Source organism: Myxine glutinosa, chromosome 5 (assembly GCF_964187855.1).
Source record: "Myxine glutinosa chromosome 5, kmMyxGlut1.1, whole genome shotgun sequence".
Taxonomy (NCBI): Eukaryota; Metazoa; Chordata; class Myxini; order Myxiniformes; family Myxinidae; genus Myxine; species Myxine glutinosa.
Genome location: NC_136265.1, coordinates 80,722,697 through 80,746,042, shown reverse-complemented (window position 1 = coordinate 80,746,042; position 23,346 = coordinate 80,722,697). Strand labels below are relative to the sequence as shown.

The 23,346-nt window shown below is 44.0% G+C and overlaps 1 protein-coding gene across 1 annotated transcript in view; it reads right to left on the bottom strand.

Moving 5' to 3' along the window:
- LOC144892133 (uncharacterized) overlaps positions 1-17,089 on the bottom strand; it is a 48,829-nt gene extending 31,740 nt beyond the window's left edge. Inside the window, exons 1-2 of the mRNA XM_078777358.1 lie at positions 16,724-17,089; positions 13,560-16,639 (exon numbers count right to left, since the gene is read on the bottom strand). Coding sequence (XP_078633484.1) covers positions 13,560-16,639; positions 16,724-17,089 — 3,446 coding nt within the window. The remainder of the gene's footprint in view (positions 1-13,559; positions 16,640-16,723) is intronic.
- Between the last annotated feature and the right edge of the window lie 6,257 nt (positions 17,090-23,346).

Below are 23,346 nucleotides of genomic sequence, written 5' to 3'. Positions count from 1 at the left end.
CGCTCCCACCTTTTGTTCATATGTGTGTTGTACCGTCCACCAAACAGTGATGACTCCATCTACATCTCGCTGTCTGACAATATGGACCAACTTCTATCTACCCATCCCAACTCTCTCTTCCTCATATGTGGTGATTTCATTTGTCACCATGCCAGTTAGCTGGGTGTGGGTACCTCTCTCACCAGCCATGGCTCCTCAGCAAAGGACTACTGCGACTCACTGGGACTGACACAATCTGTCAATTTCCCAACCCGGATCTCAGTCAACGGAGCATCTTGTCTTCTGGACTTGGTTATGACCAACTTCCCTGAAAATGTCTGTTGTTCTTCTTCTGCTCCAATCGGCTCATCTGATCATGTGCTTGTTAAAGTGGACATCTCTCTGACCATTCTCAGAGAGCCTCCTCAGCGTCGACGAGTCTGTCATTTCACTCAGGCCAACTGGCACAGTCTTCCAGCAGCCATCAATCATCTGGACTGGTCTCCCATCTCTACTGCCTCTGACATCAACTCATCCTGGGAATTCTTCCAAAGTAAATTGCTCTCTCTCATGCACAGATTTATCCCATCTCGTCTTCAGTTGTCATACCCTTCCTCCCGTCCATGGTACACGGAATCTTGTGGTGAGGCTGTTGCCCAGAAACAACTTGCCTTCGTCTCCTGGAAAGCAAATCCAATGGAAGGAAATCTCATTTGCTTTCACAAAGCCCGAAACAAGTGTGTGTCCACCCTCAGGAGAGCCAGGAAACAATATCTCTCCGTTCTCAACACCGAACTCTCTTATCTGTCTCCCTCTTCCAAATCCTGGTGGCATCTGGTCAAATCTGTTTCTGGTGTTTGTTCCCCCTCCATCCCCTCCCTCACCTCAACGGCTACACAGCTGACTCCGCACATGAAAAAGCTGAATGCCTCAAGTCTGTGTTTGCCTCTAAATCTTGTGTCCCAAACCCATCCCTCTCTGTACCCACCATACCCAGTTGCTCCTGGACTCTGTGTCCTTTCCTCCTGACAAGGTGGAAAAGTTTCTGTCAACCCTCGACTCTGATTCTGCAACTGGACCTGACGGCATCAGCCCACGGGTCCTAAAATCCTGTTCTTCCGCTCTTTCACTCCCTCTCTCTGTTCTCTTCACCCTCTCTTTTGCTCAAGGTCATCTGCCATCTGCTTGGAAATCAGCCAACATCACCGCCTTGCACAAAAAGGTGCAAAAACAGATCCTACCAACTGCAGACCAATCAGCCTTCTCCCAATTATCAGCAAAGTCATGGAATCCATCATTGCTTCGGATATGAAATCTTTTCTCTTCTCCAATGGCTTGATCTCTGATCATAAATTTGGTTTCAGACCAGGTCACTCTACTCTGGACATGCTGCTTCTGCTTTCTCAACAATGGATGGAGGTCCTCAATGCCAAACAGGAAATTAGAGCTGTCTCCCTTGACATATCACGTGCCTTCGATACGGTCTGGCACCCCGCTCTGCTCACCAAACTCTCCTCCTTTGGTATCCATGGAAATCTCCACGCATGACTGGCGGCCTTCCTCTCTAGTCGTAGTCAACGTGTGGCCCTGAATGGGTTTCTCTCATCTCCTCTTCCTGTTCAGGCTGGAGGTCCCCAAGGCAGTGTTCTGGGCCCTGTGCTTTTTCTGGTCTTCACCAATGATCTCTCTGACTCTCTTGAAAATCCTCTCTATCTCTTTGCTGATGACTCTACTCTCTGTCGCTCCATTCCTCATCCCTCAGATCGGCAGTCTGCAGCCGCCTCACTCTCTGCAGACCTGGACAAAATCACAGACTGGGCAAACAAGTGGTACATGTCTTTCAATCCTGACAAATCTCACACTCTTACTATGTCTCTCCGGAAAGACCGACTGGACAACCCTCCCATCCACTTTCTGAATAATCCTCTCCAAGAAGTTCTGTCACTCAAGCTTTTGGGTCTCACTATCTGCCATGATATTTCCTGGGAAAACCACATTTCAAATCTGGCCTCCAAAGCTAGTCGCCGACTGGGCATCCTCCGTCGTGCGAAGTCCTTCCTTGGCACACCTGAGCTCCTCACCACATACAAGGCTTTCATCCGCAGCTCAATGGAATACTGCTCTCCCCTCTGGGCTGGTGCTCCTGCCTCACACCTAGCTCATCTTCACGCTGTTGAAACCAAAGCGTACAGAATCATTGGAATCTCCCGCGATGAAGCTAACTCCGAGGGCCTTTCACTCACTCATCGCAGGCAGGTTGGTGGTCTTTCCGTCTTCTACCGACTCCTCTCCGGCCTTGCCCCCCCCCAGCTCTCTCTGGGCTCTGTCCCCCAAATATTCCTACTGGTCGCACAAGATCTGCCTGCAACCCTCTTATGGTTAAACTGCCAAAATCAAGAATCTCTGCTCACCTTCACTCCTTCATTGCTCTTTTCTTCCGCCTCTGGAACAAACTCCCTCACTCTATGCAATCCCACTCCTCCCTCCAGGTCTTCAAAACAGCTGTTCACCACCATCTCTTATCTTCCCCCATCCAAAACCTTGATCTTTTCTACCCTTGCTAATTTCACCCCAAATCCACTTTTTTGAAATACCAACTTCTTTCCTGGAAGTCCTTGGTGTCCTTGTGTTTTATACTTCTGCCACCCACCCCCCTTCCCACGCCTCCTCCCCCAAGCCGTCTCCCTCCCACACATCTCCCGATGTCCCTGCTTTCAAATGTTGTTTGTGTGCTTCCCCTTCTCTCCCCATCTTGTCTACCGCTCCCTCTTTTTATATATTTTGTTTGTCTGTTTGATTTGTTTGTGTGATAAATGTTAGCTCTTTCACGAGCCTCGATTCTGTATACAAAAAAAGGAGAAAAAAAAGTGAATATATCTTAGAGTCATCGGTCAAAGTCTGTAATAGGTCTATAACTTGAGAATGGCTGAAGTAATCCAATTCCAATTTGGTACGGGTATGTATAATGATGCAATGATTAAATGATTAGGATTTGGGGTCAAGAGGTCAACGGTCAAAGTTTGTAATTGTTCTATAACTCGAGAATGACTGAAGTGATCTAATTCAAACTTGGTACAGGTATGTATAATGATGTAAGCATTAACTGATTAGATTTTGGATTCAAGAGGTCAAAGGTTAAAGGTCAAAGTCTGCAATAGGTCTATAACTTGAGAATGGCTAAAGCTATCTAATTGAAACTTGGTACAGATATGTATAATGATGTAAAAATTAACTGGTTAGATTTTGGGGGTCCCAAGGTCAAAGGCCAAAGGTCAGAGGTCATGTCAGGTAAAAATGTGAGAACTTGTGAACAGCTGAAGGGATTTAAATTAAAACTTGGTACAGGTATGTATAATGACGTAAACATGAACTGATTAAATGTTGGGGTCAATAGGTCAAAGGTCAGAGGTCATGTCAGGTAAAAATGTGAGAACTTGTGAACAGCGGAAGGGATTTAAATTAAAACTTGGTACAGGTATGTCTAATGATGTAAACATGAACTGATTAAATTTTGGGGTCAATAGGTCAAAGGTCAGAGGTCATGTTCGGTAAAAAATGTGCAACTTGGGCACAACTGAATGGATTTAAATCAAAGTTGATACAAGTATTATAATGACGTAATAATGTGGGCGGAGGCGTATCAGTCACGTCGTGACATCGAAGAGTGCCGTTCTAGTTTTTTTAATTGAACCCTAAAACACCATTTCCACCTGTATCATCAGTAGAAGGTCGAGATATGAGTTCATTCATTTTGCTGGCCATATTTTCCACAATCTTGAATTGGGGGTTTCCGGCTAAAATTTCAGTTTGGCAAGTGATTTTCGTCATCAGCAGGGTCGATTTAGTCCAGAAAGGTATGTTGCCAGAAATAAGCATAACTTGTCTCCTCTTACATTGCATTTTTCATTTTTCATGCCGAGTCTATCAATTTTGTCTATGTTTGCAATTATATTTTTGGTTATTTGGATCATGGCTTTCAATGCAGGCGAGTCACATGCTCTAACAATCTCTCCACATGGATTGGCAATTGAAAAAAACAATCTACTTTTCTGGATACCAATGGAAGAAGTGCAGTCCTTGTAAATCCATGCACTTTTCACTGTAACCCCTTTCATGGGAGGGTCATATCAAAAAGCCGTCATCAAAGGTGAATTTCCATCTGGGTATTCTCCTTCGAACTGAGGAATACCTGAGCTGAATCTAGCTCAGAACGGTGAGTAACACTTTCACATAGAGCTCAATTGGGTTTGGCTGCCCATTTTGGATTGATGCTCCTGCTGTTACGGATTCGTCGCTTCCGCCTTTGTTGTTATTATATACTTGTTGGATTTTTAGTTTCAGGTAATATTGTTGGTAACATTTCTGTGTGAAATGGAGATGACTTTAGTAAAAGGTAAAAATAAATGTTTGTGAAGGAAAAGGGAAAATGCGGCAAAGAAACTGGAAGAGGAGAGAGGAGGAGATCGGCAGGGAGAGGAGACGGCCATGAGAGATACAGCCGTGAGTCTCATCGAGGCTGCAAGCGGACTTTTTCGATATTGGTCGCGAATGAATTGGATGGGGACTTAACTAACCAGAGCCTGTTAGGGTATTGAGGGACACGGGAGCACATCAATGGTTGATGCTCAAGGGCATTTTGCGATTGTGTGAAAAAACTGCAACTGGGGTTAGCGTCCTCTTACAGGGGTTTGATGGCTTAGTTAAAGCTCCTCTTCATGTGATCCATTTAAAGTCTGAGTTGGTGTCAGGACCAGTCACCATAGGTTTGCAAGCCACTCTTCCTGTGGATGGAATTTCTTTTATTATCGGGAACGATTTGGCCGGTGGTCGAGTTTCAAGTAATCCGATGTTGGTTGAAAAGCACAGGATGGGAAAAAACACAGCACAGTTAGAGCAGGAGAATCCGGGTATCTTTCCATCATGTGCAGTGACGCATGCTAGGAATAGGAAACGCTCTGAAGAGAATGAGAAGGAAGGTGATGTGGATTTTGGTTCCATAGATATATTGGAGGAATGGTCTGGGAGACGCGGTAGGAAAGAGAGTGACACCAAGGAACCTAATGATAAGGTTTCATCTGGACTAAAAAGGATAAAATGGAGTGTCCGTTTAATTGTGGCTTATGGGACTTGATCAGCCATAGTTTTTATTTGTAGTTTACTGGGTGTGAGTATTACTTTTGGTTGTTAAAGACATTTTTGGTATGGAAATAAAGTTTTCACCATGTTCAAACTTTCCTCCTTGAAGGCGGGAAGTGTTACGGATTCGTCGCTTCTGCCTTTGTTGTTATTATATACTTGTAGGATTTTTAGTTTCAGGTAATATTGTTGGTAACGTTTCTGTGTGAAATGGAGATGACTTTAGTAAAAGGTGAAAATAAATGTTTCGGAAGGAAAAAGGAAAACGTGGCAAAGAAACCGGAGGAGGAGAGAGAGGAGAAGACCGGAAGTGAGAGGAGACGGGCATGAAAGAGATGGCCGTGTGTCGCATCGAGGCTTTTTCGATATTGGTCGCAAATGAATTGAGGCTTCCTGTGAAAGGGATTGCCCGCGAAATCGTCCCACATTGTGATTGCAATTAAACCTGCGTCTCAGGTTTTGGTACCAAGCATGAACGATTGTTGGTGGGAAAGCAAGCGCCTCCATTACAGGCCAATCTGCCATTTTTCCTCAAGGAGGCCGTCCACCTCGTGGTTCGTGTTTTGTCGTTGGGATTCCCATATTGACATCATCGTGTGGATCACCGTTGGTTTCCATAATCGGCTTAATTTCCATATCGACATCAATGTGTGGAGCGCCGTTGGTTTCCATAATCGGCTTAATCTTTGATGGACGTGGGGCGTGGATTGCATTCACGTTTTGGGGGATCATTACCATGCCGCAATCTGCCCAACCTCTCACGTCGTCCGCAGCCGCGTCGATACCTGCATGTTCTTGCCGTTCTACACAACTTCGACCTTCACCCGCGTAGGGATTTGTGCACGGACTTTGGGGAGTGTTTCATTCCACTCACGTTTGGCGTATTGTAAGTTTATTGCTTTGAGAGCATTGGGGAATGATGGCACCATCATATGTATTGTTCGTTCGATGCAAGTGATATTTTCATGGTACTTTCTTTGATAGTGTTATTATTCTGTATGTGAGAGTTCTTAACACAATTACTTGTTTTGTTCTACACAATTGCATTGGTGTGGTTTTACCATGGTTTATTAAAACACTCAAAATAACAAATCTTTCTGCCGCGTTCCCACTGGAGACTCTGAGGGGCACCGTAACTGGGGTTTGGGGAGAGAACACATAAAACTGCCTCACACCTTGCTCCTCTTGAGGCAGTCACAAACAAGTCCTTTGACAACATTGCAATCTCAAGACAGGAGATGTATTCCCAGGAATTGTCACTCTCCCACCAGCAGGAAGTTGGTGGGCTCCTTATTTTATACAAAACAAGCAGGGGTAACTGGCTTTGTCAGGTGCTGTCCTAATCCTGTTGCCATTTTGAGTTGTTCGGGTTCAAATCAAAAGGGTCAAGTTGTTCGGGTCAAAATCAAAATTTGTTTTTTTTTCTATGTTTTATTTTTGTGGGGACCAAAAACACTTCCCAACCGCCATGAAGGAATGGGGTCAGGGATAATTTAATATTACCTTTATCATCGATATCATAAATGGTGCTCTGTCTGTCTGTCTGTCATGTGATATCTTGAGAACAGATTAACGGATTTCAACAAATCCAACTATGGTGGATTCAGGGAAATCCCAGGAAGGTTTGTGATGCAAAAAACAAAATGGGTACATGGGCACAAGTGGCGATACGACAAATGCCAACTTGCGACGCTCGTTATCCTTCCCTGCATGGAGTGCAGGATCTCCCAGGAAACCTTTTTTGTTCTTGCTCCATAGATTAGCCATCACAGCTGCGCCGAGGAAATGGAAACCACCAATGGCGCAAAGGCAGTGATGAGGACAACTCATACAGTCGTTTGATTCTTGGCATGGCATGTACCAAATTAATATTCACTCCAGACAGTTTGATCAAAAGAAAAAAGGGGGGAGAGGGAGCGAGAAATTATTTATATTTTGATCTTCCTCGTTGTGTGTTGTTGTATATTATTCGTAATTCAGCATCTAAAAAGGCTGCGATTAATATCCTATCAACAATCTCCTCGATACACCAGCCAATTTTATTTTTCGCCTTACCAAAATCTTTTTTTTGCAATTACACAAAGATTGGTATTCCTGTAAGCGAAGCGATGGGTCTTATATTCTAGTATCTACAAGAGCTGTGGAATTAAAGAGCGATTTAAAAAAATAAAACTTTTCAAAAAAAAAGTGTTCTCACCACTCACCGGCACTCACTGATGAACCTCTGAAAGTTGGACAAAGATCCACTTGGCCATGTTTGAGAAAAATGGCAGCACACACACACACACACAGACATACCGAGAAACATCTCTCATACACAATGATCGTACTGCCCTTTCCTAATACGACCGGAATCCCCTCTTGTGAAAGCCCTGGTTGTAGTATGTTCCTGAAAAGAAATAATTAGGAATGTGTTACGTGGTCCCCTCGGTGACTGCCTGGTCTCGGTGACCCCCGGACCGTGAGAGGACCTTCGCCAGAAAGTAGTATTATATATGCGCTTGCGCAACGCAATACCTATGAATTCCACCCAAGAGAAACTGATGTTCAATGATATATTTCCAGGGTAAGGATATCATACAATTTCAATGATACAATCACGGATATTCCCCGAGCAATCAACAACAAACAACCATCAACAATTCCCAATCCACAATCAATTCCCTATATGATTAAGATGGCCATCTTATATATGTGTGTCCCCTTCTGTACTCACGACCCCCTTTTGGTCTCTGCCCCTCACAATGTCTCTGGGCCCCTCCTGACCAAGATGCTGGTCGGCGTCGCCGCACTCGGGCAGTTGAACGAACCCCGGGTGGACGTGTTTCCACCGGGCAGGTATCGTACCAGGCACCGCGGCTGCAGCCCCTCGTGGCCACGCGAAGCGGGTACGGTAAAGCAAGCCAAAAGCCCCACGCCGCTTGCAAGGCGTGTTAGGCCCCAACGTGCGACCCGTACGCGTCTGTTTAGACGGTGCCGCGAACGGTGCCAGACGCGGGGTCGATGCACGGCCCCACGTCAACTTGACGTCTCCACCGGGTAGGTACACGTCCCGGTAACTCCTCTCGCCAGACGGGCTTCGGAACACCGCTTTTCCACGCGGCGCAAGGTCGATCCCACCTTTCGTCGGAGCGGGGCGAGGAAGAAGACTACTCGTCCCTTTTCTTCCTCGTGTCTTTTTTCTTCCGTTTCCGGTAACTTCCGTTTCCGGACACTTTTTCAGAAGGGCTCCTGACCCTCCAACCACAACAACCCTTAATCTACTCCACATGGATAAGCAAAGACCTGAATGGTAATTCACATACATTCACATAAATACGTAACACTCCCCCCCTTCAAGAAAGAAAGTTTGAACCCAGCGAAAACTTTCTTTGCCGGCCAATTTGGAGAAACAAACCAGACAACTCAACCCCCCCACATTATCAGTTCCCCCCGGGCACAGTTATCACTTAAAAATAAAGCAACCAAAATTTCACCACAACCCCTCCAGATTACTCACTCTGGACTAAGCACCAGCGACGACATTGTCCCTGCCAAATCAAACTCCATCTCATGACCCTCTGACTTTGACCGTCAGTTTCTTGTGAATGAAGGTTAAGGGGTTGATCAAAGATCCAAAGTTAAGCCACTCGATAGCACTTCTTTCCGGGAGGCCAAGCCGAGTATTCACTACATGGATGCCTTTAGGAACGTGGAGTTCACGGTTAGTCCGTGCAGGAAAGTTCTCTACATGGGCGCCTTGAGGAACGTGGAGTTCACGGTGAGTCCGTGCATGAAAGTTCACTACATGGACGCCTTTAGGAACGGCGTTCACGGTTAATCCGTGTAGGAATCTTGGCTCGGCGGCTCCGCCGCATTCAGTGCTTCAACTTCTCAGAACTTCCCTAATAATTAGGGTGGGACCACTTGTCCCTGTAGTCCCATGAATAGCGGTCTCCTTCTCGGCCACTACTTTGCCAATCCTTCCTTCGGGAGCGGCCGTAACTCAGGGAGCCTCCATAATAATATTGATTGCGGCCACCACCAAAACTACCACCCAGTTGTCCTCTCCTGTAGACCTCTCGACGCCTATGAAATGCCTTCCCTACTGTTATGGTCCGACCCTCCAAATCCTTGCCATTCCAATTCTTCTCTGCCTCTCTGGCGTCTTTTGTGCTGGCAAACGTGACAAAGCCGAACCCTCTTGACTGTTGCGTTTCCCAGTCTCTTACCAACTGCACTTCCACCAGCGGCCCATATCTGTTGAAGACAGAGGTCAGAACTTCTTCCTCTGTTTTGAAGTTCAGTCCCCCTACAAATAACTTGGCACTTTTGTCGCCATCCCGAGCTGGTGTGGTGTTATTTTCCCTGCTGGGCTCTTTACCACCCCTCAGGTTACCATAAACTTGACCCCTGGCCAAATCATTCCCGATAACCACAGATACACCCTCTACAGGAAGCGTGGCTTGTAAACCGACGGTGACCGGTCCTGACACCAAATGGATGACATGAAGGGGAGCACTAACACCGCCCCCGATCCCCTGTAAACGAACACTATCCCCCGTTGCCGTCTCCTCGGACCATGGCAAAATGCCTTCAAGCATTAAAGATTGATGTGCCCCTGTGTCCCTCAATATCCTAACCGGTTTCCGGTTAGTCGAGGCTCCATCCCGTGACACAAACCCCTCTGAAATAAATGGTTGGTAACCCTTTTGATGGCGATTTCTCACAATGGTCATTGCATTTGGAGTCGTAATAGTCGGACTCCGCTCTGGGTCTTCCCTTTTCATGTGGTAACAACTGGACATCAAGTGTCCAGGTTTCTTGCAAAAAGCGCAAGTAGGCCCGGAGGAAAAACTCGTGGTCTGCCTCGGGCCCCCCAAACTATAAGTTTGTCTTGGGCCCGCATCCCTCTGATTTCGAACAGGTGGGGTATCATAGTTGTCCCCATAATCATCTCGAGGCCGCCGCCATGTAAGGTCGTTCTCCGCACCGGGTGTTCCATAACTCCCCTGCTGAAGTCTAGGCGAGGAGTTAGGTTTGTGGACCCCTATTCGGTGGGTTAAGGCATAATCATCTGCCATGGTGGCTGCGTCCCACAACTTTGGTACTTTCTTTTCCTGCAGGTACACTTTGATGTCCTCGTGGACACACTGCTGGAATTCCTCCACCAGGATCAAGTCACGCAATGTTTCGAAGTCTTTCCCGACTCCTTTTGACTCACACCACCGATCAAACATGTTTTCTTTCACTCTGGCAAACTCCACATGGGTCTCACTCTCCCTCTTCCTGGCATTCCTGAATTTTTGCCTGTAAGCTTCCGGAACCAACTCATAGGCTTTGAGGATGTGCTTCTTCAGTACCTCATAATCTGCACATTGGTCCATTGGTAGCGCCGAATAAATTTCCTGAGCTTTCCCCACCAGCACACTTTGCACGAGTATGGTCCAGGCCTCCTCCGGCCAGTTTAATTGTCGAGCCACTTTCTCAAAGTGTGGAAAAAATTTCGCGACTTCCTTTTCACTGAACGGTGGAACCAGCCTCACCTGTCTGCCCACATCCCAGGTTTTCTGGTTAGGTGTCGACCCCGTCAGCAAGGGTGGTGCCTCTCCCCGTTCTCTCATTAACTCCAGCTCCTTGAATTTGATTTCTTGCTGAAGCTCCATGTCACGTTCCTTTAATTCCCTTTCCGCTTTTCTCTCCTCTGCTTCGAGGTCCCTTGCAGCTCTCCTCTCCTCTGCTTTTCTCCCTTCTAACCTTTCCTGGAGTTCTCGTTCCACTCTCCTTTCCTCTGCTTGTTTCTCTTCTCTCCTCGCTTCTGCTTTCCTTTCTTCTTCTGATCTTTCCTTTTCTGCTTTCCTTTCTTCTTCTGCTCTTTCCTTTTCTGCTTTCCTTTCTTCTTCTTTGATCCGTTCCTGGCTCCGTAATTGCAACTCCAGTTTCCGGAGCTCAACGTCTTCTGGTTCTTCGGGTAGCCACTCCCAGGCTAACTCGTCCCATGTTCCTAATCCCACCATAGATTGTATCACCGTGGCCTGCAACTCTGCCTTCCTCAAATTAGTTCGGACCTCCAAGTTATCAAGTTAAAATGTTAATCAAGTTAAAATGTTTGGCCAATTTCAAGAGGTCCGACTTTAGTAACGCTCGGAACTGTGCCTCACTCGGTGTTACCGCAAAGTTCTGTGCCACAAACGCCATGGTGACTATCGTTAACACCTGTTAACCTTCACCCAAGACTTTACCCCAATTTCCCCAAAAAATTACCAATTAATACTTAATTAATAAATTTTAATTAATAAAAATATTATTTTATTATTTTATACAAATACACTTTTAGATCCCGGACGTAGACCCAATTGCGAATCCGCAAATCGTAATTTGGACGAGCCCCCAATTCTGTTACGTGGTCCCCTCGGTGACTGCCTGGTCTCGGTGACCCCCGGACCGTGAGAGGACCTTCGCCAGAAAGTAGTATTATATATGCGCTTGCGCAACGCAATACCTATGAATTCCACCCAAGAGAAACTGATGTTCAATGATATATTTCCAGGGTAAGGATATCATACAATTTCAATGATACAATCACGGATATTCCCCGAGCAATCAACAACAAACAACCATCAACAATTCCCAATCCACAATCAATTCCCTATATGATTAAGATGGCCATCTTATATATGTGTGTCCCCTTCTGTACTCACGACCCCCTTTTGGTCTCTGCCCCTCACAATGTCTCTGGGCCCCTCCTGACCAAGATGCTGGTCGGCGTTGCCGCACTCGGGCGGTTGAACGAACCCCGGGTGGACGTGTTTCCACCGGGCAGGTATCGTACCAGGCACCGCGGCTGCAGCCCCTCGTGGCCACGCGAAGCGGGTACGGTAAAGCAAGCCAAAAGCCCCACGCCGCTTGCAAGGCGTGTTAGGCCCCAACGTGCGACCCGTACGCGTCTGTTTAGACGGTGCCGCGAACGGTGCCAGACGCGGGGTCGATGCACGGCCCCACGTCAACTTGACGTCTCCACCGGGTAGGTACACGTCCCGGTAACTCCTCTCGCCAGACGGGCTTTGGAACGCCGCTTTTCCACGCGGCGCAAGGTCGATCCCACCTTTCGTCGGGGCGGGGCGAGGAAGAAGACTACTCGTCTCTTTTCTTCCTCGTGTCTTTTTTCTTCCGTTTCCGGTCACTTCTGTTTCCAGACACTTTTTCAGAAGGGCTCCTGACCCTCCAACCACAACAACCCTTAATCTACTCCACATGGATAAGCAAAGACCTGAATGGTAATTCACATACATTCACATAAATATGTAACAAATGGAAGAAAGCCACCTCTCTTCTACATTATTGTCCCAAGTCAAAGACATTTCAAAGAGAAAATCTTTACTGTGGGATAATAAACAAGCACATTGAAGAATGCATCACTGCCTTGAAGAGGATACCCCACTCACATGGACTTAACCTTTCCAAGTTGGAATAAATGTTGCCAATAAATGTGGAAGTTCCAACAACGAGGATGGATGTGCACCTTATCAAAGTCATAGAAAAAGGGAATTGAGGCAGAAAACTGTTGTAAAACCTTTATAGACACCATTATAAAAACCATGAACAAAAATCTGGATGTGTTCAAACCATTTTCAAGCATCTTCCACCCAGTGCTATAACCTCAAAAATGTCGATCCCATTTTGGTGTTGCAGAAATCAAGCACATCAGAGATCATTGCTCTGAGTTGTCAGGTTTCATAAACTGTCACAAAGCAGGAATTTCCAGAGTTCAAACCGATTAAAGTTAAGAGTTTAAACAAAACTGCACTGTCCATGTGAAAGTTGTGCTCAGTTGTGAAAAACGAGTAAGGGTGCCAATATTTTTGGCCATGACTGCACCTCTACTTGACCACAAAAAAGACTTTCCACAGTTGACGACACTGAATCCAAATCCTGATCCTGATAAAGAGGATAACAAGGACCAAACCTCCACCATAAACTTTAAACAAGTTAATGAAGATTGTCATTAAAGAATCCCAGATAGAAAAACGTAGACTTCAATGCTGGTTGTAAAATGAGGGGATGTGGAAAAAAAAAGGAGAATACAAAACAACATTTGAAATTGGTGAATGCATGTTGAAATGACTGGTGCCTTAATGATGATTTTACCAATTCGGATTGAATCAAATTGATCTTTGTACAAAATACCTCAAGACACACAGAGCACTTTTAGGCTTCTCTCCCATGGGAACTTCTAAGATGTCGGTGCAAATGTGATGAATGAAAAAAATCCTTCTTGCAATCAGAACACTTGTAAGGCTTCTCTCCTCTGTGTATCCTTTGATGATTTTTTAATTTGCCTTTATCACCAAATGCCTTAAAACGCACAGAGCACTTGTGTGGCTTCTCTCCTGTGTGTATTCTTGGATGCCTCTTCAAAGTATGCGAGAGAGGAAAGGCCTGAAGACACAGCACACTTGTACGGCTTCTCTCCCGTGTGAATTTTTTGATGTTGATGCAAACGTGATAAAGAAACAAAATCTTTGTTGCAAACAGAACACTTGTAAGGCTTCTCTCCTGTGTGAAGTTTTTCATGATATGCTAATGATGCTCTTTGAGTAAATGCCTTAAAACACACAGGACACAAATAAGGCTTCTCTCCCGTGTGTATCCTTTGATGCTTTTTTAATGTGCCTTGATCACCAAATGCCTTAAAACACACAGAACACTTGTAAGGCTTCTCTCCCGTGTGTGTCCTTTGATGCTTTTTTAATGTGCCTTGATCACCAAATGCCTTAAAACACACAGAACACTTGTGTGGCTTCTCTCCCGTGTGTATCCTTTGATGCTTTTTTAATGTGCCTTTATCAACAAATGCCTTAAAACACACAGAACACTTGTGTGGCTTCTCTCCCGTGTGAATTTTTTCATGTTGATGGAAATTTGATGAAGAAGCAAAATCCTTGTTGCAAACAGAACACTTGAAAGTCTTCTCTCCCGTGTGTATCCTTTGATGCCTTATTAATGTTTGTCTCTGAGGAAATGCCTTAAAACACACAGAACACTTGTAAGGCTTCTCTCCCGTGTGTATCCTTTGATGTTTTTTTAATATGCCTTGATCACCAAATGCCTTAAAACACACAGAACACTTGTAAGGCTTCTCTCCTGTGTGTATCCTTTGATGACTTATTAATTTTCCTGTATCACCAAATGCCTCAAGACACACAGAGCACTTGTAAGGCTTCTCTCCCGTGTGTATCCTTTGATGTTTTTTTAATGTGCCTTTATCAGCAAATGCCTTAAAACACACAGAACACTTGTGTGGCTTCTCTCCCGTGTGAATTTTTTCATGTTGATGGAAATTTGATGAAGAAGCAAAATCCTTGTTGCAAACAGAACACTTGAAAGGCTTCTCTCCCGTGTGTATCCTTTGATGCCTTATTAATGTTTGTCTCTGAGGAAATGCCTTAAAACACACAGAACACTTGTGTGGCTTCTCTCCCGTGTGTATCCTTTGATGTTTTTTTAATATGCCTTGATCACCAAATGCCTTAAAACACACAGAACACTTGTAAGGCTTCTCTCCTGTGTGTATCCTTTGATGACTTATTAATTTTCCTGTATCACCAAATGCCTCAAGACACACAGAACACTTGTAAGGCTTCTCTCCCGTGTGTATCCTTTGATGTTTTTTTAATGTGCCTTTATCAGCAAATGCCTTAAAACACACAGAACACTTGTAAGGCTTCTCTCCCGTGTGTATCCTTTGATGTTTTTTAAATTTGCCTTGATCACCAAATGCCTTAAAACACACAGAACACTTGTGTGGCTTCTCTCCTGTGTGTATTCTTTGATGCCTTCTTAATGTTTGTCTGTGAAGAAATGCCTTAAGACACACAGAACACTTGTGTGGCTTCTCTCCTGTGTGTATCATTTGATGCCTTATTAATGTTTGTCTCTGAGGAAATGCCTTAAAACACACAGAACACTTGTGTGGCTTCTCTCCCATGTGTATTTTTTCATGTTGACGCAAATATGATGAACGAGCAAAATCCTTGTTGCAAAGAGAACACTTGTAAGGCTTCTCTCCTGTATGTATCCTTTGATGTTTTTTCAATATTCCTTTCTCAACAAATGCCTTAGAACACACAGAACACTTGTGTGGCTTCTCTCCTCTGTGTATTTTTTCGTGACATGTTAATGTTCCTCTCTTAATAAATGCCTTAAAACACACAGAACACTTGTGTGGCTTCTCTCCTGTGTGTATCCATTGATGACTTTTTAATTTTCTTTTATCACCAAATGCCTCAAGACACACAGAACACTTGTAAGGCTTCTCTCCTGTATGTATCCTTTGATGACTTTTTAATGTGCCTTGATCACCAAATGCCTTAAGGCACACAGAACACTTGTAAGGCTTCTCTCCCGTGTGTATCCTTTGATGCTTTTTTAATGTGCCTTGATCACCAAATGCCTTAAAACACACAGAACACTTGTGTGGCTTCTCTCCTGTGTGTATCCTTTGATGCCTTATTAATGTTTGTCTCTGAGGAAATGCCTTAAAACACACAGAACACTTGTAAGGCTTCTCTCCTGTGTGTATCCTTTGATGACTTATTAATTTTCCTGTATCACCAAATGCCTCAAGACACACAGAGCACTTGTAAGGCTTCTCTCCCGTGTGTATCCTTTGATGTTTTTTTAATGTGCCTTTATCAGCAAATGCCTTAAAACACACAGAACACTTGTGTGGCTTCTCTCCTGTGTGTATTTTTTCGTGACATATTAATTTTCCTCTTTCAACAAATGCCTTAAAACACACAGAACACTTGTGTGGCTTCTCTCCCGTGTGTATCCTTTGATGTTTTTTTAATGTGCCTTTATCAGCAAATGCCTTAAAACACACAGAACACTTGTGTGGCTTCTCTCCTGTGTGTATTTTTTCGTGACATATTAATTTTCCTCTTTCAACAAATGCCTTAAAACACACAGAACACTTGTAAGGCTTCTCTCCTGTGTGTATCCTTTGATGCTTTTTTAATATTCCTTTGTCACCAAATGCCTTAGGACACACAGAACACTTGTGTGGCTTCTCTCCCGTGTGTATCCTTTGATGCTTTTTAAATATTCCTTTATCACCAAATGCCTCAAGACACACAGAACACTTGTAAGGCTTCTCTCCCGTGTGTATCCGTTGATGCTTTTTTAATTTGCCTTGATCACTAAATGCCTCAAGACACACAGAACACTTGTAAGGCTTCTCTCCTGTGTGTATCCTTTGATGCCTTTTTAATATTTTTTTATCACCAAATGCCTTAAGACACACAGAGCACTTGTGTGGCTTCTCTCCTGTGTGTATTTTTTGATGATGATGCAAATATGATGAAAAAGCAAAAGCCTTGCTACAAATGGAACACTTGTGTGGCTTCTCTCCTGTGTGTATTTTTTGATGTTGATGCAAATATGATGAAAAAGCAAAAGCCTTGCTGCAAACGGAACACTTGTAGGGTTTCTTTCCTGTGTGTATTTTTTGATGATGATGCAAATATGATGAAAAAGCAAAAGCCTTGAGGCAAAAAGAACACTTGTAGGGTTTCTTTCCTGTGTGTATTTTTTCATGATATGTTAATTTTCTTCTTTCAACAAATGCCTTAAGACACACAGAGCACTTGTGTGGCTTCTCTCCCGTGTGAATTTTTTGATGTTGATGCAAATTTGATGAAGAAGCAAAATTCTTGTTGCAAACAGAACACTTGTAAGGCTTCTCTCCCGTGTGTATCCTTTGATGTTGACGCAAATGTGATGAATCAAAAAAATCCTTACCACAAACAGAACATTTGTGTGGTCTCTTCCTTCCTTGGATATTCTTGAGAGTCTCTGCGCAGCTTTTGCAACTGCGGTTGGAAGACGTGCTTCTATTTGTATCTGTTTCTTGACAAACATTCTGTGTCATGTGATGATTGAAAACTTCTGAGCAGAACAACTTAGAACAGTTGCAACAAGAAACCAGTGTCATTTGTTTCACTGAAAAGAAAAATCACAAAAAGTATTCAAAATTTACCAAAACTTCAAAATGTTGGATAATTGATAACATTTCAGTCAGATTAGATGAAGCATTTGCCATATTTCTGTCCTTCATTCAATGGACAAGCTCAATATCAAGGATTCAAAAATGGCAGAATTTTCCAAAATGTATCTGACATTGACCAAGCTACCTTACCTACCTTACCAGAGGTTATTCGATTATTTTAGCAGCAGAAAATAACAAGGTGTAATGTGTGGTCCTTATTTATATTGTTACGTATGTGGGGGGTAGGCAAATGATTACCATGTAGCCAGGTATAATTGTACAGATTACCATGCTCTGAATGTCGTGTCGCCATCTTGATGTACTGTTACGGATCCCGGATTTAGGTGAATTACTATTCATGTCATTGCTTATTAATGTTTATTCTATTAAAGGTTGTTGTGGTTAAATGGTTAGAGAGGCTCCGGATAACAGGAGAACAGAAACGGGATAGTGAACCGGAAGAAGAAAAACAAGTCACGAGGTCCTGGAGAAGCAGCGATCTTCTTCCTCCTCGCCCAGCTCCGACGCGAGCGGTGTCGATATTGAGCAGCGTGGGGAACGCTGCGTTTGAAAGCCCGTCTGGCGAGAGGAGTTACCTGCGCGGGGTAATTACCGGTTACGCGTCAAGTTGCCGTGGGTTCGTGCATGGAACCAAGCGTCCGGCACAGTTCGCCTCAACGTCTACAAGGACGCGTACGGGTCGCACCTTGGGCCTCGTGCGCTTTGCGAGCCGCGCTTTGCTTTGCCCGCTTTGCTTTGCAGCAGCTGTTCCCGGTACGCGACGTGCACGTTTGGAGCACGTCAGCCAGGGGTTCGTTCAACCTCCCGTGTGCGGAGAAGTCGACCTTCACCTTGGTCTGGGGGGGCCCAGAGACATTGGGAGGGACAGTGACCATTGAGGGGTCGTGAGTGGGGAAAGGGGGGAAATATATGAGATGGCCATCTTAGTAATATTGCGGATTGATTGTTGATTGTGTTGATGGATTGAGAATATATTATTAATTAATCCGGATCCTTGGTGTGGGGTTGCTTATTGACCTGAATTGTTTGTGTCTTTCATATTGATTGCATTACGAACGCGTATAAATCAGAGATCTTTCTGGCGGGGTCCTCCCACGGCCCGGGGGTCACCAAGACCAGGTAGTTACCGGGAGGACCACGTAACAGTACATACAGTGCATTCAGAAAGTATTCAGACCCCTTCACTTTTTTCACATTTTGTTATGTTGCAGCCTTATGCTGAAATGGTTTAAATTCATTTTTTCCCTCATCAATCTACACTCAATACCCCATAATGACAAAGAGAAAACAGGATTTTAGAAAGTTAAGCAAATTTATTAAAAAGAAAAAACTGAAATATCACATTGACATAAGTATTCATACCCTTTGCTATGACACTTGAAATTTAGCTCAGGTGCCTCCCATTTCTCTTGATCATCTTTGAGATGTTTCTACACCTTGATTGGAGTCCACCTGTGGTAAATTCAATTAATTGGACATGATTTGGAAAGGCACACACCTGTCTATATAAGGTCTCACATCTGACAATGCATATCAGAGCAAAAACCAAGCCATGAGGTTGAAGGAACTGCCTGCAGAGTTCAGAGACAGGATTGTGTCGAGGCACAGATCTGGGGAAGCCTACAAAAAGATTTCTGCTGCATTGAAGGTTCCCAAGAGCACAGTGGCCTCCATAATTCTTAAATGGAAGACGTTTGGAACAACCAGGACTTTTCCTAGAGCAGGCCGCCCAGCCAAACTGAGCAATCGGGGAAGAAAGGCCTTGGTAAGGGAGGTGACCAAGAACCCGATGGTCACTCTGGCTGAGCTCCAGAGATCCTGTGTGGAGATGGGAGAAACTTACAGAAGGACAACCATCACTGCAACACTCCACCGATCTGGGCTTTATGGCAGAGTGGCCAGACGGAAGCCTCTCCTCAGTGAAAGACACATGAAAGCCCGCTTGGAGTTTGCAAAAAAGCACCTAAAGGACTCTCAGACTGTGAGAAACAAGATTCTGTGGTCTGATGAAACCAAGATTGAACTGTTTGGCTTCCGTCTGGCCACTCTGCCATAAAGCCCAGATCGGTGGAGTGTTGCAGTGATGGTTGTCCTTCTGGAAGTTTCTCCCATCTCCACACAGGATCTCTGGAGCTCAGCCAGAGTGACCATCGGGTTCTTGGTCACCTCTCTTACCAAGGCCCTTCTCCCCCGATTGCTCAGCTTGGCCGGGCGGCCAGCTCTCGGAAGAGTCTTGGTTGTTCAAAACTTCTTCCATTTAAGAATTATGGAGGCCACTGTGCTCTTGGGAACCTTCAATGCAGCAGAGATTTTTTCGTCGGCTTCCTCAAATCTGTGCCTCGACACAATCCTGTCTCTGAGCTCTGCACGCAGTTCCTTCGACCTCATGGCTTGGTTTTTTTTTTTTGCTGTTTTTTAAAATTTATATCCAAGATCGAGGCTCGTGAAAGAGCTAACATTAATCACACAAAAAGTCAAACCGACACATAAAACACAAAAAATAAGGGGAGCGGTAGACAAGATTGGGAGAGAGGGGGAAGGACACAAACACAACATTTGAGAGCAGGGACATCAGGAGAAATGTTTTAGGGGGAGGGCTTGGCGGGAGGTGGGAGAGGTATAAAACATATGAACACTGCAAGGACTTCCAGGGAAGAAGTTGGAATTTCCAAAAAAAAAGAAGAAAAAAAGAGTATCTGGGGTGAATTAGCGGGGGTAAAAAAGATAAAGGTTTTGGATGGGGGAAGATAAGAGATGGTGGTGAACAGCTGTTTTAAAGACCTGGAGGGAGCTGTGGGATTGCAGGGAGTGGGGGAGTTTGTTCCAGAGGCGGGAGAAAAGGGGAATGAAAGAGTGAAGGTGAGCAGAGAGCCTAGATTTTAGCAGTTTAACCATAAAAGGGTTGCAGGCAGATCTTGTGCGACATGAAGGAATATTGGGGGGACAGAGCACAGAGAGAGCTGTGGGAGCAAGGCTGGAGAGGATTCGGTAGAAGACAGGAAGACCACCAACCTGCCTACGGTGAGTGAGTGAAAGGCCCTCGGAGTTAACTTCATAGCAGGAGATTCCAATGATTCTGAAAGCTTTGGTTTCAACAGCGTGAAGATGAGCGAAGTGTGAGGCAGGAGCACCAGCTCAGAGGGGGGAACAGTATTCCATTGAGCTGCGGATGAAAGCCTTGCATGTGGTGAGGAGCACAGGTGTGCCAAGGAAGGATTTCGCACGACGGAGGATGCCCAGTCGGCGACTGGCTTTGGAGGCCAGCTTGGAAATGTGGTTTTCCCAAGAAAGATCATGGCAGATAGTGAGACCCAAAAGCTTGAGCGACAGAACTTCTTGGAGGATTGTTGAGAAAGTAGATGGGAGGGTTTTCCAGTCGGTCCTTTCGGAGTAACATTGTAAGAGTGTGATATTTGTCAGGATTGAAAGACATGTTCCACTTGTTTGACCAGTCTGTGAATTTGTCCAAGTCTGCAGAGAGTGAGGAGGCTGCAGACTGCCGATCTGAGGGATGAGGAATGGAGCGGCAGATAGTGGAGTCATCAGCAAAGAGATAGAGAGGATTTTCCAGAGAGTCTGAGAGATCATTGATGAAGACCAGAAATAGCACAGGGCCCAGAACACTACCTTGGGGAACTCCAGCCAGAACAGGCAGGGGAGATGAGAGCAATCCATTCAGGGCCACACATTGCCTACGACCAGAGAGGAAGTCCGCAAGCCATGAGTGGAGATTTCCATGGATACCATCGGAGGAGAGTTTGGTGAGCAGAGCTGGGTGCCAGACCGTATCGAAGGCACGTGATCGGTCAAGTGATACAGCTCTGATTTCCTGTTTGGCATTGAGGACCTCAGTAGGGAGATAATGGGGCTTCCAGGACACCCATGTATTTAGATGAGACTTTTCCCCAAACTGCCCATTTTTCCCCTGATTACCGCGACACCCCTTTCTCCTTTTACATGTAAGTGAATGGGGGAGTCCTTACTTAACCTCCAAGGACCACGCAATATTCAAAATCCCTCATTGATCCTATTAATATTTGCTCATTTTCTAATTTTTTTAACAACTCCATTCTCTTATGGAACTCATTCCCATCTAGGATATTGATAAACTTTACATTCAGTACCTTTCTTTGTGCGTTTATAAAATGATATGTTTCACAGAGGGACCTGGTCTGTCCTCCTCCCGATCCACATACCATTTTAAAATTATAATATTTATTATCCGGTTGATAACCATCAAAGTTCTCACTCCACTCTAATATATTTTTCTTCCCGCCCTCCATTACCCCACTTAACAAATGAATACGTTTATCCGTCTTGAGGACCTTCTGACCAGTGATCCTCTCAACCTCTCGGATCTGATATTTCTCACACTCATTATGTTTTCCATTTATATACCAATCTTGAGATTTTCTCCATTCTTTATTCATTTATATATCACCAAAAGGTACACACATGACACCACCATCTAAAATATATCGTTTATCATCATATGCTCCTAGTGCTAGTTTATTTATCTCTTCTGAATATAATTCATGCTTATAACTCCTAATCCCTTTTACCTTTCTATACTGTTCCTCCCCACTCATCAAACATTGATAATAATGACCAAAATTTATACTTTCTTTAATTACATTTTTCTTAATCCCCTTGAGCTTCTGATCACACTTCTCCACATTCCCAACTCTATATTTATACGCATAATCCTTTGCTCTCAATGCTATGAACTCACTCAGAATATTTCCACCAAGCTCATCCTTGAACTTTCCAATCACCTTTTTATTTTGATTCGAGAACAATTCACTCTTTTGATCATAGTTGCTTGTATCATAAATTACAGAATCAGCTTTCATATCATCATAGACGTCATCTGTCTTGATACTCAGAATGAAGCTGTCCGTATCCATATACATCAACATGACGTTATCATCATACTTTGTTTTCAAATTTTCATAATAATATTCATACATCAGTAGTTTTGATAGATCGAGAACAGCAGTACCAATATAAATCGGTTTATTCATCTCAATTTCTTCTTTCATCATATGAACAGCACAAAAGTTTTCTGTAAAGATTTCAACACGCTCAAAGCTCGGTCTGTTGATTAGTTTGGAAGTTTGTTCCCAGGAAGTTGTCAACTTGATATTTTGTCTCTTTCTAACATTTTCCATAGTCTTCCCAAATACCGCGTTATTCATCAACTTATAAAAATCTTTCTCAAAGTCAGTCTTTCCAAGCGTTCTCTTTCGAGTGTTAAAATCAATATATTTCATTAACCAATAACTCTGTTTGAATTTCAAGACCCGATGAACTTTCTCAACAATTAGACCATGTTTCACAAATTGTAAAAGATTTCTCTGATGTCGTACATAGTTCTTCTTATCAAAGAATGTTGTTAAAAGTTTTTCTGTTCTTGATCCCTTATCAAATGATTTCTGATATTCACTCAACCACTCTGGGTTTGTCAATTCTTTCTCACACCCGAAAGGAAGATCTTTATGTTTCTCAAAGAGTTATTTTGGATACTTTAGATCAACCTCCAGGAAATACCCTTCTTTCCTTTCATCCAACTCTTTTTGTGTTGATCGCAGAATCTTTTCTAGAACACCCTCATGATCACTCTCCCATTTCAATCCTCCATAAGGTTGTGCTTGGGACATTGCCCACCCATAGAGGTTGTTGGCGTCATAATACATGAGATAGGAACTATCTTTCTTTGGATCATAATCTGGAAGATATTTGTTATTTGCTTTTGAATATCTTGATGAGCAGACTTGTGAAATTCCCCCTCTCTTTGCTCTCTCTATCATCAGGAGCATATCAACATCGGTTATCAAATCCAAATCTTGTTTAGTCATTTTCAACATAGCACTCCAAGCAAGACCCGGTGCTGTGAAATAATGAGCAGAGTCCAAGCCATATCCAGAAAGACACACGGATCTAAATGCTTCGAATACATCTGCTAGAAGAAGGACATCAGTCTTGAGATAGAGATCATGATAATCACCCATATTATTGATATTGTATTTTTTCCAAACATTTTGAGCATGTACATAATCATCATCTGAAACATTGCTATTATTTAGAATATTGTAAAAATCTTCTTTTGGAGGAAGTTTCTTTTCATCAAATCTTTTAAATGAATCCATATAGTCGTACGGGTAAATTCCCTTTTGTGTTAG